Here is a 12,599-nt window from a genome sequence, read left to right as displayed (position 1 = left end):
ATTTACTACCTGTTTTTTAAAGTAAAACGTAATTCATCCACAGATTCCTTCCTGCCCAGGTTGACCACACTTCCCCCTTCATCACAGGCTGTTAATGCAGACCTAAAAGCACGCCATGTAGATTACACAGAAACCCCAAACTTAACTTGGTAAGAAACACACATTCACCAACCTTGATAGATGCTCTGATTTCAGTACTAAGTGGAAATAGTATTTCTCACAATACATGAATTTTTTTTTTTTGCACTTGTGAAGGAAGTCAATGAAATAATATTAAAATACCATTTCATGAAAACAATATACTCAGTGGGTTTTTGCTGAAAGACCAGCATGTTAGATTCCTCCATCTTGAGAGAAACAGAGGAGAGTTCACATGGCTTAGTAGGAAAGATGCCAAAAATTCCTGGCCTCCAATCTTGCCTTTTGCAGCTCACTGACTTTTAGAAGTTGCACTTGTAGAAATAATGTCCTTTTCTGCTTTCAGAATTCCAAGTACTCCTATGAGATATAACATCTCAACCTGTATTGATGATAAACCGATAAGCAATGTGAAAAACTTCACTTAAAACTTAGCATTTAGAAAACTAAGATCATGGCATCTGGTCCCATCACTTGATGGCAAATAGGTGGGGAAACAATAGAAACAGTGACAGACTTCATTTTAGGGGGCTCCGAAATCACTGCAGATGGTGACTGCAGCCATGAAGTTAAAAGACACTTGCTCCTTGGAAGAAAAGCTATGACCAACCTAGACAGCATATTAAAAAGCAGAGACATTACTTTGCCAACAAAGGTTCGTCTAGTTAAAGCTATGGTTTTTCTAGTAGTCATGTATGGATGTGAGAATTGGACTATAAAGAAAGCTGAGCACTGAAGAATTGATGCTTTTGAATTGTGGGGTTGCAGAAGACTCTGGAGAGTCCCTTGGACTGCAAGGAGATCCAACCTAAAGGAAATCAGTCCTGAATATTCATTGGAAGGACTGATGCTGAAGCTGAAACTCCAATACTTTGGCCACCTGATGTGAAGAACTGACTCATTGGAAGAGACCCTGATGCTGGGAAAGATGGAAGGCGGGAGGAGAAGGGGATGACAGAGGATGAGATGGTTGGATGGCATCACTGACTGGATGGACATGAGTTTGAGCAAACTCCGGGAGTTGGTGATGGACAGGGAGGCCTGGCGTGCTACAGTCCATGGGGTCCCAAAGAATTGGACACGACTGAGCGACTGAACTGAATTGAAGGAGAACCTGCTCTATACCACGAAGAACTCTACTTGATGCTCTGTAATGGTCTATATGAGAAGGCATCTAAAAAGAGGGGATATGAATGTATACATATAATTGCCTGTTCTATATAGCAGAAACAAACGCCAACACTGTAAAATCAACTGTACTCCAATAAAAAGCTTTTGTAGAAGGTTTAAGATTTTTCACAAATCTTAAATTTTTCACAAGCTCACTTATGCATCTAATTCCTTTAATAACCTGTCGTGTTAAGAATTCACTGGCAGATAACCAAGACAGTCTAGACGGTTGTTTAACCTCTCTGTGAATATTGTCCTCCTTCGGCCTGTTATATCCCATGGAAATGCTTAGTTTTCACTATGGACGTAAAAAAGCGTATATATCTCAGGATTGAGCGTCTGCTGCTTTACTGAATGAGTCCAGCGTGAGCATGCGTGGACACGCCCCACAGCACATGTCCCAGAGGACACGCCCCCACACCAGGGACACGCCCACACCAGGGACATGCCCACACTGGAGACACGCCCCCAGAGGACACGTCCACGCTGGGGACACGCCCCCACACAGAGGACACGCCCACAGAGAGAGCACATACCCCAGAGGACACACCCCCACACCGGGGGACACGCCCACACTAGGGGCACGCCCACACACAGAGGACACACAGTCTAACCTCAGCCCTGAGGGAACATCCCTCCCTCTGGGCGTGTCCTCCACTTCCAGCAGGAAACAAAAATGGAATATAAAAGTCATTTTTCCACATCCTGAAAGTGTATGAGGCCTGATTTATACTCTTTAATAGTTCTGAAAGTTAAAGAGAACTGAGTGACTACGCCGTTTCTCCGGATGTCAAAGTTAAGATGAACTTTACCAAGACTGGGAGCCTTTTCTCTCTGCACCATTTTTATTTTGCAGAGCTGGAATATTCTTCCAGCTCCATGAGGCAACTACATCAAGCACTTGGAATCTGTCACCCCCGGAAATGTTCCCCCTGCCTCCCAAGAGAGCAAGTTACGTTTCCATTAAAGACAGTATTATGTCTTTCTTTCCTTCAAGGGACCCTTTTATAAAACTGTGTGAACATGCAGGCTTTGCTTTCATAGAAACATTTATCATTAAAACACCTAGTAGCCTGCAGGCCTGGAAAAACAGCATTCAAAAAGTAATTTATATGCTGACATTTACGGCACTGCTTCCTATAAAATATAATTTCCCTTGCTTAAACTGGGAAGTTGTAATGAGTCTTTACTTCTGGTTGGTTCATGACGAAAACACATTGTGTTCCTGTCACAGGCGCACGTTAGTGTTTATGGGATTATACATCAACATTGGGTTACAAAGCATGTCCTGACACATACTCAGCTGTGTCTTGCCTAATCCTGTGTAAAGACAGTGTCTGCTGGAGGCCACCCTGAAACCCAAGTAACATGTATTATGACAGGCACTTTGCAGTATCACTTATTTTTTTATTTTTATTGTTCTGATCCTTCTGACAGGAATCAGCTAATCCTAGAATAAAGTGGCCTTTGGTAGGTTAGGTATCAGATCTCTGTCTTGGTTACGTAAAACAGTACACACATGCTCAGTCGTGTCCAACTCTTTGCGACGCCATGGTCTGTAGCCAAAAGTTATGACCAACCTAGACAGCATATTAAAAAGCAGAGACATTAGTTTGCCAACAAAGGTCCATCTCGTCAAGGCTATGGTTTTTCCAGTGGTCATGTATGGACGTGAGAGTTAGACTATACAGAAAGCTGAGCACCGAAGAATTGATGCTTTTGAACTGTGGTGTTGGAGAAGACTCTTGAGAGTCCCTTGGACTGCAAGGAGATCCAAGCAGTCCATCCTAAAGGAGATCAGTCCTGGGTGTTCATTGGAAGGACTGATGCTGAAGCTGAAACTCCAATACTTTGGCCACCTGATGTGAAGAGCTGACTCATTTGAAAAGACCCTGATGCTGGGAAAGATTGAGGGTGGGAGGAGAAGGGGACAAGAGAGGATGAGATGGTTGGATGGCATCACCGACTCAATAGACATGGGTTTGGATGGACTCCGGGAGTTGGTGATGGACAGGGAGGCCTGGCGTGCTGTAGTTCATGGGGTTGCAAAGAGTCGGACACGACTGAGCAACTGAACTGAACTGGACTGTAGCCCACCAGGCTCCTCTGTCCATGGTATTCTTGGTTGTGGGCAGAAACGCATATTAAATTACGGGACTCATATGGCCCCCTCATGGATCACGGCCGTACCAGCCTCTAAGGGGGAAGGAACGCTGTTTATTGGGAAAACCGGAAAGACACCAAAAGGCCAGCTTACTTTGCAGAAGACAGAAATGCCTACCACTGGTAGAAGAAAAACTACAGTCTCAGGAGAATCAGACATTTACAGGATTTTGGTTTGAGGAGAAATCGGGGAGTGATAAGTTGGGGAAACAGGAAAGCATGAGATCTGGGCAGAAGTGAAGACAGGAATACGTGACAGTCTTGAGAAGTCTGTGATGCTGGATACTGTTTTCTAGAGACTCTTCTGACAGTCATCGATAAGAGAGCTATGGAAGAAAGGCTGGAAACCAGTAATAATTAGGAGATGAATTGTATATGGAAAGTGGCAATGGCCCGGACAAGGGCAAGAACTGGACAGGGCCCCACGTCGCAGGTGACATTAGGAGACCAGGGGACTTTGATTCCTAATGAACTGGATTTCTGGAGACAGGTAAACTGAGGCATGAAAAACGCCCTCTGCTGACCTCAGGCTCGAACAGAAGGGCTGAGAGATAGGTGCTCTGGGTGGATGGGTGGGGTCAGGAGGGCCATGCAGACAAATAGGGGTAAGAAGACGGGAAAAGCGTGGTTTGGAGGACGTTCCAGTTCAAGAACCTGTCAGCCATCCCAGCAGCCGTGTCAGGAGGGCAGCCCAACATATACAGCTCTGGTTTCAGGCTTGGGGGGGGGGAGCGTCAGGTCGGGGGGCCCAGGGTGGCCTCGGCACACGGATGGCAGGACACCCACGGGACTGACCGCAGTCTCCAAGGGCGGGGAGTGCTTCCCCCTGCTTCGTTCCCCGCCCCCCCATCCCCACGCTGGTTCTCTGCACACACAGCGCTCTGTTCCAGCGCTGCACGCGTGCAGTGTGATGACCGGTGCTCCATGGAGCACCCGCACTGCAGGGCCCGGGAGGAGGCTGGCAGGCTCAGTGCCTACCGCCACGTCAGTCTGTCTGCCTCCACGATTCCCCCGCAGCTCTCTGCACCATGGGCTAGTCTCTCTGTTATCCTAGCCACGCGTTTACAGGCTCCACACTGGGCTCTCGGAAGGCCAACATCAAGTGTGTCTAATGCGGTAACATGTGCGTGAGTTCGTGTGAATACATGAAGACACAGTATTACATAGAATACATAGAAATGCATAGTACATACAGACTGTATAATGTACACATACACATACTCTATATAGTATATATACTCATTTAAATATATACTTTTTGCTATGTATAGGACATATTTGTTTATACTCTAGTGCAATCTGTGTGATAGTATAATATAGTAACTATTCCCACAGTTAGACACAGTTTGATGAATTAATTAAAGTGTGCAAGCCGCTCAGTCGTGTCCAATGCTTTGTGACCCCATGGGCTACACAGCGCACGGAATTCTCCAGGCCAGAATACTGGAGTGAGTAGCCTTCCCCTTCTCCAGGGGATCTTCCCAATCCAGGGATTGAACCCAGGTCTCCTGCATTGCAGGTGGATTCTTTACCAGCGGGGCCACCAGGGAAGCCCAGGAATACTGGAGTGGGCAGCCTTTCCCTTCTCTAGGGGAATCTTCCCGACCCAGGGATCGAACCCAGGTCTCCCGCATTGTAGGTAGATTCTTTACCAGCCGGGCCACCAGGGAAGCCCAGGAATACTGGATGAATGAATGTAGGACTGCATTTAAAGAAATTAGTGAATGGTGGGTACAGCCACTACGGTACAGTATGGAAGTTCCTAAAAAAACTGAAAGTAGAACTATCATATGATCTAGCTACCCCATTCCTGGGCATGTATCCAGATAAAAGTATAATCCAAAAAGGTACATGCACCTCTACATTCATTGCAGCACCATTCACAATAGCCAACACATGTGACACAGCCCAAAGGCCCATCAACACAGGAATGGATAAAGAAGATGTAGTACATATAGACAGCAGAATATTACTCAGCCAGGAAAAAGAATGAACCAATGCTGTCTGCAGTGACATGGATGGACCTAGCGATGATCACACTAAGTGAATTAAGTCTGACAGGGAAAGACGAATGCCGTATGATATCCCTTGCTTGTGGAATCTAAAACATGACAGTAATGAACTTACCGATGAAGCAGAAACAGACTCACAGCCATTGAGAACAGACTGGTGATTAGCAAGGGGGCAGGTGATGGGGAAGGATGGAGTGGGAGGTTGGGGTTAGCAGATGTGAGCTTTGATATGGAGAATGGATAAGCAACAAGGTCCTACTGGTATTGCAGGAAACTATATTCCATATCCTGTGATAAACCATCATGGCAAAGAATACACTTTCTAAAATGTACATATATATATATAACTGCAATGACTTTGCCATACAGCAGAAAATAGCCACAACGTTGTAAATCAACTATACTTCAATAAGAAAAAATTCTTTAAAAAAAATCAATGAAGTTATTAGATGTTCAGAAATGTTTCCATGAGAATTTTTACATAAAAGTTGTAGGGTACCCAGACTTACACACAGAAATAGTGGACTTTTCAAATCCATTTAGTCTCCCAAAGGACCATTTCTGAAATAGGTGGGAAGCTCTTGTCTCGAGAACTCTTTTGGAAAACACCGTTTCAAGTGGACCTGCTCCTTTGGACCCCATTATCTTCCAGGTGGTACAAGATAATTAGGGCTACCCAAGTGGCTCAGTCAGTGGTTAAAGCATCCGCCTGCCAATGCAGGAGACACAGGTTCCATCCCTGGGTCGGGAAGATCCCCTGGAGAAGGAATTCCAACCCACTCCAGCATCCTTGTCTGGAGAATCCCACGGACAGAAGAGCCCATGCGGGTCACAGAGTTGGACATGACTGAGCATGCACGCAAGCTCAAGGAAGATGGTTATGGACAATCCCTGCGTCTAACTTAGTGGAGCCAGCCTCAGTTCAGTTCAGTTCAGTTCAGTCATTCAGTCATGTCCAACTCTTTGCGACTCCATGAACCGAAGCATGCCAGGCTTCCCTGTTCATCACCAACTCCTGGAGTTTACCCAAACTCATGTCCATTGAGTCGGTGACGCCATCCAGCCATCTCATCCTCTGTAGTCCCCTTCTCCTCCCACCCTCAATCTTTCCCAGCATCAGGGTCTTTTCCAGTGAGTCAGCTCTTCGCATCAGGTGGCCAAAGTACTGGAGTTTCAGCTTCAACCTACTCTTTCCTAAATTCTAGACGCTTTGTCACACCATCCTGGTCAGACCCAGGCCCAGAGCCGTGACAAAAGGCAGACCCTGTGAGCCTGGGGCAGCAACACTCGCAGAGATGCCTGTGGCCTCTCCCAGGCTGGCCTTCCATTAGCCCGGCCCCAAGAGCCTCCCCACGGCCCTGCCCGCCACTCCCCAGCTGTCGGCAAAAGCCAGAGACACCACACCACCAAACATCTGGCTCAGAGACGAGGGTCTCATATGCCCTTCCTCTCTCTGTACTAAGTTCATGGTCATAGACGAGCTTGGTAACACCGGCGCCTAGGACGTGGGCGTGGGGTGACATGCTCACTGCTCCCAGTGCGGTACTGGGTAGACTTCTGCAGGAATTGTGACCACAGTTTGAAACCCACACACAAAAAAAGGGGTTAAAAGCCTCAAATGCAAGTTGCATTTGAGGAGGGAATCAACAGTTTCTGAGAGTTTAGCTACAAGGATCCTCCTCGAAGACCACTACACATGTGCGTGAAGACCCGATTGTGTGAACACAAGCGTTTGCTGGAATGAGACACCTTCGTAAGTTTCCATTGTGACACCACAACTATCTATGAAACAGACAGAAGTCATACAGAAAGCTCCGAGGCAGGGCTTCCCTGGCGGCTCAGTGGTCAAAGAATCCGCCTGCCAAAGCAGGAGACACGGGTTTGCTCCCCAGTCCGGGAAGATCCCACACGTCATGATTCCATGCTAAGCCCATGTATCACAACTAGTGAGCCCGTGTGTCCTAGAACCCATGGTCTGCAACAAGAAGCCAGCACAATGAGAAGCCCCTGCACCTTAACTAGACAATACTCCCTGCTTGCCACTACTAGAGAAAAGGCCTCACACCTACAAAGACCCAGCACAGACACATTAAAAAAAAAAAAACTATAAAAAATAAGGATACATTTGCATAAGGAGCCTGATTCATGTTAATATTGGCATCTGCTAGGATGAGACACCTTTTCTTCCGAAGTTTCCATTAGAATAAGGACCCCGAATCATGTCAATATTAGCATCTGCTATGATGAGACACCTTTCCTTCCAAAGTTTCCATTAGAATAAGGACCCTGAATCATGTCAATATCAGCATCTGCTAGGATGAGACACCTTTCCTTCTGAAGCTTCCATTAGAATAAGGACCCTGAGTCATGTCAATATCAGCGTCTGCTAGGATGAGACACCTTTCCTTCTGAAGTTTCCATTAGAATAAGGACCCTGAATCATGTCAGTATTAGCACTTGCTGGATGAGACACCTTTCCTTCGGAAGTTTCCATTAGAATAAGGACGCTGAATCATGTCAATATCAGCGTCTGCTAGGATGAGACACCTTTCCTTCTGAAGTTTCCATTAGAATAAGGACCCTGAATCATGTCAACATTAGCATCTGCTAGAATGAGACACCTTTTCTTCCGAAGTTTCCATTACGACACCAGAACACTGCACGCGAAATAGATAAAGATGGCGAGCAAGACGCCAAGGTCACACGTGCACACGTGCTGGTTCCCAGGACACAGTCGCACGCGTGCTGGTGGGAAGACCTGCCCGGTGAAGACGGGAAGTGAGGGGACGGAGCCGTGCACACTCACTGTTGTGGGCGGCGTGCGCAGACGTGAACCGCAGGGACACCTTGGCGCTCTTGAGGCGCGTCTGGCCCCAGTACGCGACGGCTTGCAGCTCCACGCTGTAGTCGCAGCCCAGCTGCAGCGCCTCCAGGGTCACCGAGTTCTGAGACTGCAGGCGGAGGGGAGACGAGACTGCGTCAGAAGCCGCCCGCGCCCTGGGCCTCCCGCCAGAGGTCCCGGGTCCTCGGGGAGCCCGCCCGCTCCCACCTGACCTCCGCCCGGACTCACATCACAGAACCTTCTACATCTTTAGCAGAGCTAGTCCTGCCGTGGATCCAAGTAAACGTCACGCAAAAGCATCTTTTTCTTTTTTTTGGACAACTGTGTCACTAATCCCATTATCGGACGCTCTGCAGTCACGTGAGGGTGAATAACTCACTCCCAGAGAGTTCTAGGACTGTATGTGTGTGTGAAGCGTGTGCCACTGGCAGGATGTGTGTGTGTGTGTGTCTGTGTGCACGTGTGTGTCCCTCACTCCTTCCTGGACAGCAGCCAACAGACACAACCAGAGCCCTTTATAACAGACTAGCAGAGGCTCTCATCAGCGCACGCGTGGAAAGACCCAGCGAACTGACATTCCCCGATACGGGAACTGTATCTCCCCGATATGGATCCTCCGTCTTCTATGAGAAAATTTCCACCGAAAGTCGTTAAGAAAAATCAACCTGCCAGAGTGCTTTTTAAAGCACGTTCTCATGGCTTGCGGGTATGATAATAAGGTCCCTTACAAGAACTAGGAATTAAAGAGAAATAAGCTAGTGGTCTTAGAATGCAAACATTTGCCGAAAGGTAGTACACGGGCAGTTCCGTGGTGGTACACTGGCTAGGATTCGATGGTCTCAGGGCTGGGGCCAGGGTTTGAGTCCCTGTGGAGGAACACACACGGCAAATGCAACAGGACACACACACATGCACCATGCAAATGACACAAGGTACATGTACACACACATCCCACAAATCGCACAGGACACACACACACATACACGCATCCGGCAAACGGCACAGAATACCCACACACACACATCCCACAAAAGGCACAGGATACACACACACACACACACACACACACACACGCCCATCCTGCAAAAGGCCCAGGATACACGCACATGAACACATCCTGCCAGGCACACAATTCAAACACATATGCCTAGAACTGGCATAAAATACACACACACACACATACACACATATATCCTACAAATGGCATAGAATACACAAACACAAACACACACACCCCGCAAATGGCTGAAGACACACACACACAGCAAATAGCACAAAATACACACAGACACACATCTTGCAAATGGCACTCACACACACACGCACAAACATCCTGCAAAAGGCACAGGATTCACACACACACACACACACAGATATCCTGCAGGTGATATGGGAAACACACACACACCTTCCAGGATCACAGGACACACACACAGACACACACATCTTGCAGATGGTAGAGAATACACAGGCATACCCTGCAATGGTGAGGAAACACATATACTCTGCAAACGGCACATGGTACACACACACACACATCCCACAGATGCACAAAAAACACACACACATCCCACAGATGCACAAAATACACACACACATCCCGCAGATGCACAAAATACAAACATACACACACACATCTCACAGATGCACAAAAAACACACACACATCCCACAGATGCACAAAATACACACACCCTCTCACACACAATCTCCTTTTAGTCTAGGGGCCACACCTGATACCCCATGTACTATATATACACTGCTGCTGCTGCTAAGTCAAGTCAGTCATGTCCGACTCTTAGCGACCCCATGGACCGCAGCCTACCAGGCTCCTCCATCCATGGGATTCTCCAGGCAAGAGTACTGGAGAGGGTTGCCATTGCCTTCTCCATATATACACTATACATGGACTATACGTACACTATACATGCATATATTTTATCATGTCACATTCTGATTGCCCTTTCTGTGATTTCCCACCTTTATCTCTTTCAGCACTTTCTATGAGATGAGCACCCATTATCAGTTATCACTTGTTGCAGAGTGCCATGAAATAAAACCTGGAACTGTCAGAAAGTTTCTGACAAATAAACCCAAACAGCATCGCAACTGGTTATCAGTGAGATGGACGGGTAGAGACATGTTTGACGATCCTCCATGGCACAGATACTAGAATGTTCATTTTTTAAAAAACTTGCTATCTTTTTAAAGCACTTTTCAACATTGATTTATGGAATTCAACCTTATAAATTAGAGGGGAAGTTGTTCATTTATGTTTTATAGGAACAAGATAAAGGAGTGTGTACTAAAAGGACATGTTTTTATACAATTAAGCATGTCACACAATGCAAAATGTTCAGTGTTATGGAGATCTCATTGCATGAAATGTTTCGATTTCTTGGTATGTGGACAATGAGCCATCCCACGTCCTTTTAATCAGTGAGAAACATATATTGTCAAACGTACATCTTGTAAACTGTCTGCAGTTCCAGCAATGACATAACAGATGGGAGCACCTTGCAATATACAACACAAAAGGTACAAACTTTTAATTCCCCAATTCAGAAGGATTGCTTAAAAAAAACAAAAAGCAAACCTCAATGTCAAGGACATTTTGAATTGTATCATTTTCAGTGACTAGACAGGTAAGATGGACATCATTCCAGTTCCTTTGATTTCTAGAGTTTCTGCCGGCCCTTTGGATATGAGTAAAGTTAACAGACGACATTCAAGCGTTCTCAACCTAAAGTGTCCGAGGCTGATTGGCCGGTATGGTCCTCTGATTGCTGACCCTCCTTGGTCAGAGGGAAGTGATGGAAATTTGTCCCTCATCCACCCCTCTTCTGGGCTCACGGGGGGCTGTTCTTAAACCGGAAGCCTTGAGTTCAACCCCTCCACGAGACGCTGGGGAATGAGCACTCACCCCATCTGTGGTCTTCCTCCTCTTCTTCTTGGTCGGCACAAGGGACTTGCCGCTGACCGTCCAGCTCCAGAAGACTTTGTAGTGGTGCACCGGGACGTCTGGTTCCTCGGGGACATCCCACGCGATGGTCACGGCCACGCTTCCGTCACTGTGGACGGTGGAGTTGGCCAGCCGGAGGTTGGCTGGGGCCGGGGGTGCGGACGGATCTGAAATCGCAGGAGACAGAGTTCGGTGTCGAGGATGACCACGAAAGCACCATCGACTCCATGGACAGGAGTTTGAGCAAGCTCTGGGAGACGGCGAAGGGCAGGGGCCTGGGCCTGGCGTGCTGCCCGTCCATGGGGTCACAGAGAGTCGGACACGACTGAGTGACTGAACAACTGCCACGGAAGCACCATTTCTGCACATGTAATGACTGCAGGGTCAACGCAGGAACACTGCCCTTAATATGTAGGATAGCTGAAAACAAGCACTCTCGGTTCAGTTCAGTTGCTCAGTCGTGTCTGACTCTTTGCAACCTTATGGACCACAGCACGCCAGGCCTCCCTGTCCATCACCAACTCCCGGAGTTTACCCAAATTCATGTCCATCAAGTCGATGATGCCATCCAAGCATCTCATCCTCTGTCATCCCCTTCTCCTCCTGCCTTCAATCTTTCCCAGCATTAAGAACCACTTTTTAAGCCTCAAGTTGAAATACAGTCTACAGAACAGTAGTGAAAGTCACTCAGTTGTGTCTGACTCTTTGCAACCCCATATTCTCCAGGCCAGAGTGGGTAGCCTTTCCCCTCTCCAGGGGAATCTTCCAAACACAGGGATGGGACCAGGGTCTCCTGTGTTGCAGGCAGTTTTTGTTTTTTTTTTTTACCAAATGAGCTATCAGGGAAGCCCACTGAATGATAAGACATATGCCTTTGGACCATGTTTGTAATCCAGGTGGCTTCACACCACTACAACCCTGCCAAATTTTCACTGTCCTGAAATTGACAAAATTCTATAAAACAGAGTCAAATTCTTTTCAGGTTGGGTGACATTAAACACATCAGCAATGGTGAAATACCTTTGAAAATTCTGAAAAGAAAAAAACAGCCATCCAGGGCCAACTCACACAAATAAGTTTTCATCCTACTGGAGCTTAACATCCTTTAGTCCAAAGTTAAGAGCCACATGGACACAGCAAAAACAAATCATTTTTTTGTTTAATCCACATTACAAATGGGATGACAGACGGCTAACATGTTTGTCATTTCACTGTTTCTCATTTGTTGCATAAACCCGGACCTTCTCAGCTATCAAGAGAGACCAGGTCCCAGAACAACTTCCCCGCCATCCCGACAAATCTCCTTTTGAGAT

The 12,599-nt window shown here is 47.0% G+C and overlaps 1 protein-coding gene across 1 annotated transcript in view; it reads right to left on the bottom strand.

Moving 5' to 3' along the window:
- ANOS1 (anosmin 1) overlaps positions 1 to 12,599 on the bottom strand; it is a 201,038-nt gene that overhangs the window by 29,024 nt on the left and 159,415 nt on the right. Inside the window, exons 7-8 of the mRNA XM_043895522.1 lie at positions 11,248 to 11,453; positions 8,290 to 8,434 (exon numbers count right to left, since the gene is read on the bottom strand). Coding sequence (XP_043751457.1) covers positions 8,290 to 8,434; positions 11,248 to 11,453 — 351 coding nt within the window. The remainder of the gene's footprint in view (positions 1 to 8,289; positions 8,435 to 11,247; positions 11,454 to 12,599) is intronic.

The sequence above is a fragment of the Cervus elaphus genome, chromosome X (genome assembly GCF_910594005.1).
Source record: "Cervus elaphus chromosome X, mCerEla1.1, whole genome shotgun sequence".
NCBI lineage: Eukaryota > Metazoa > Chordata > Mammalia > Artiodactyla > Cervidae > Cervus > Cervus elaphus.
The sequence above is the reverse complement of the archived record's forward strand: the minus strand, read 5'-3'. Positions and strand labels throughout refer to the sequence as shown.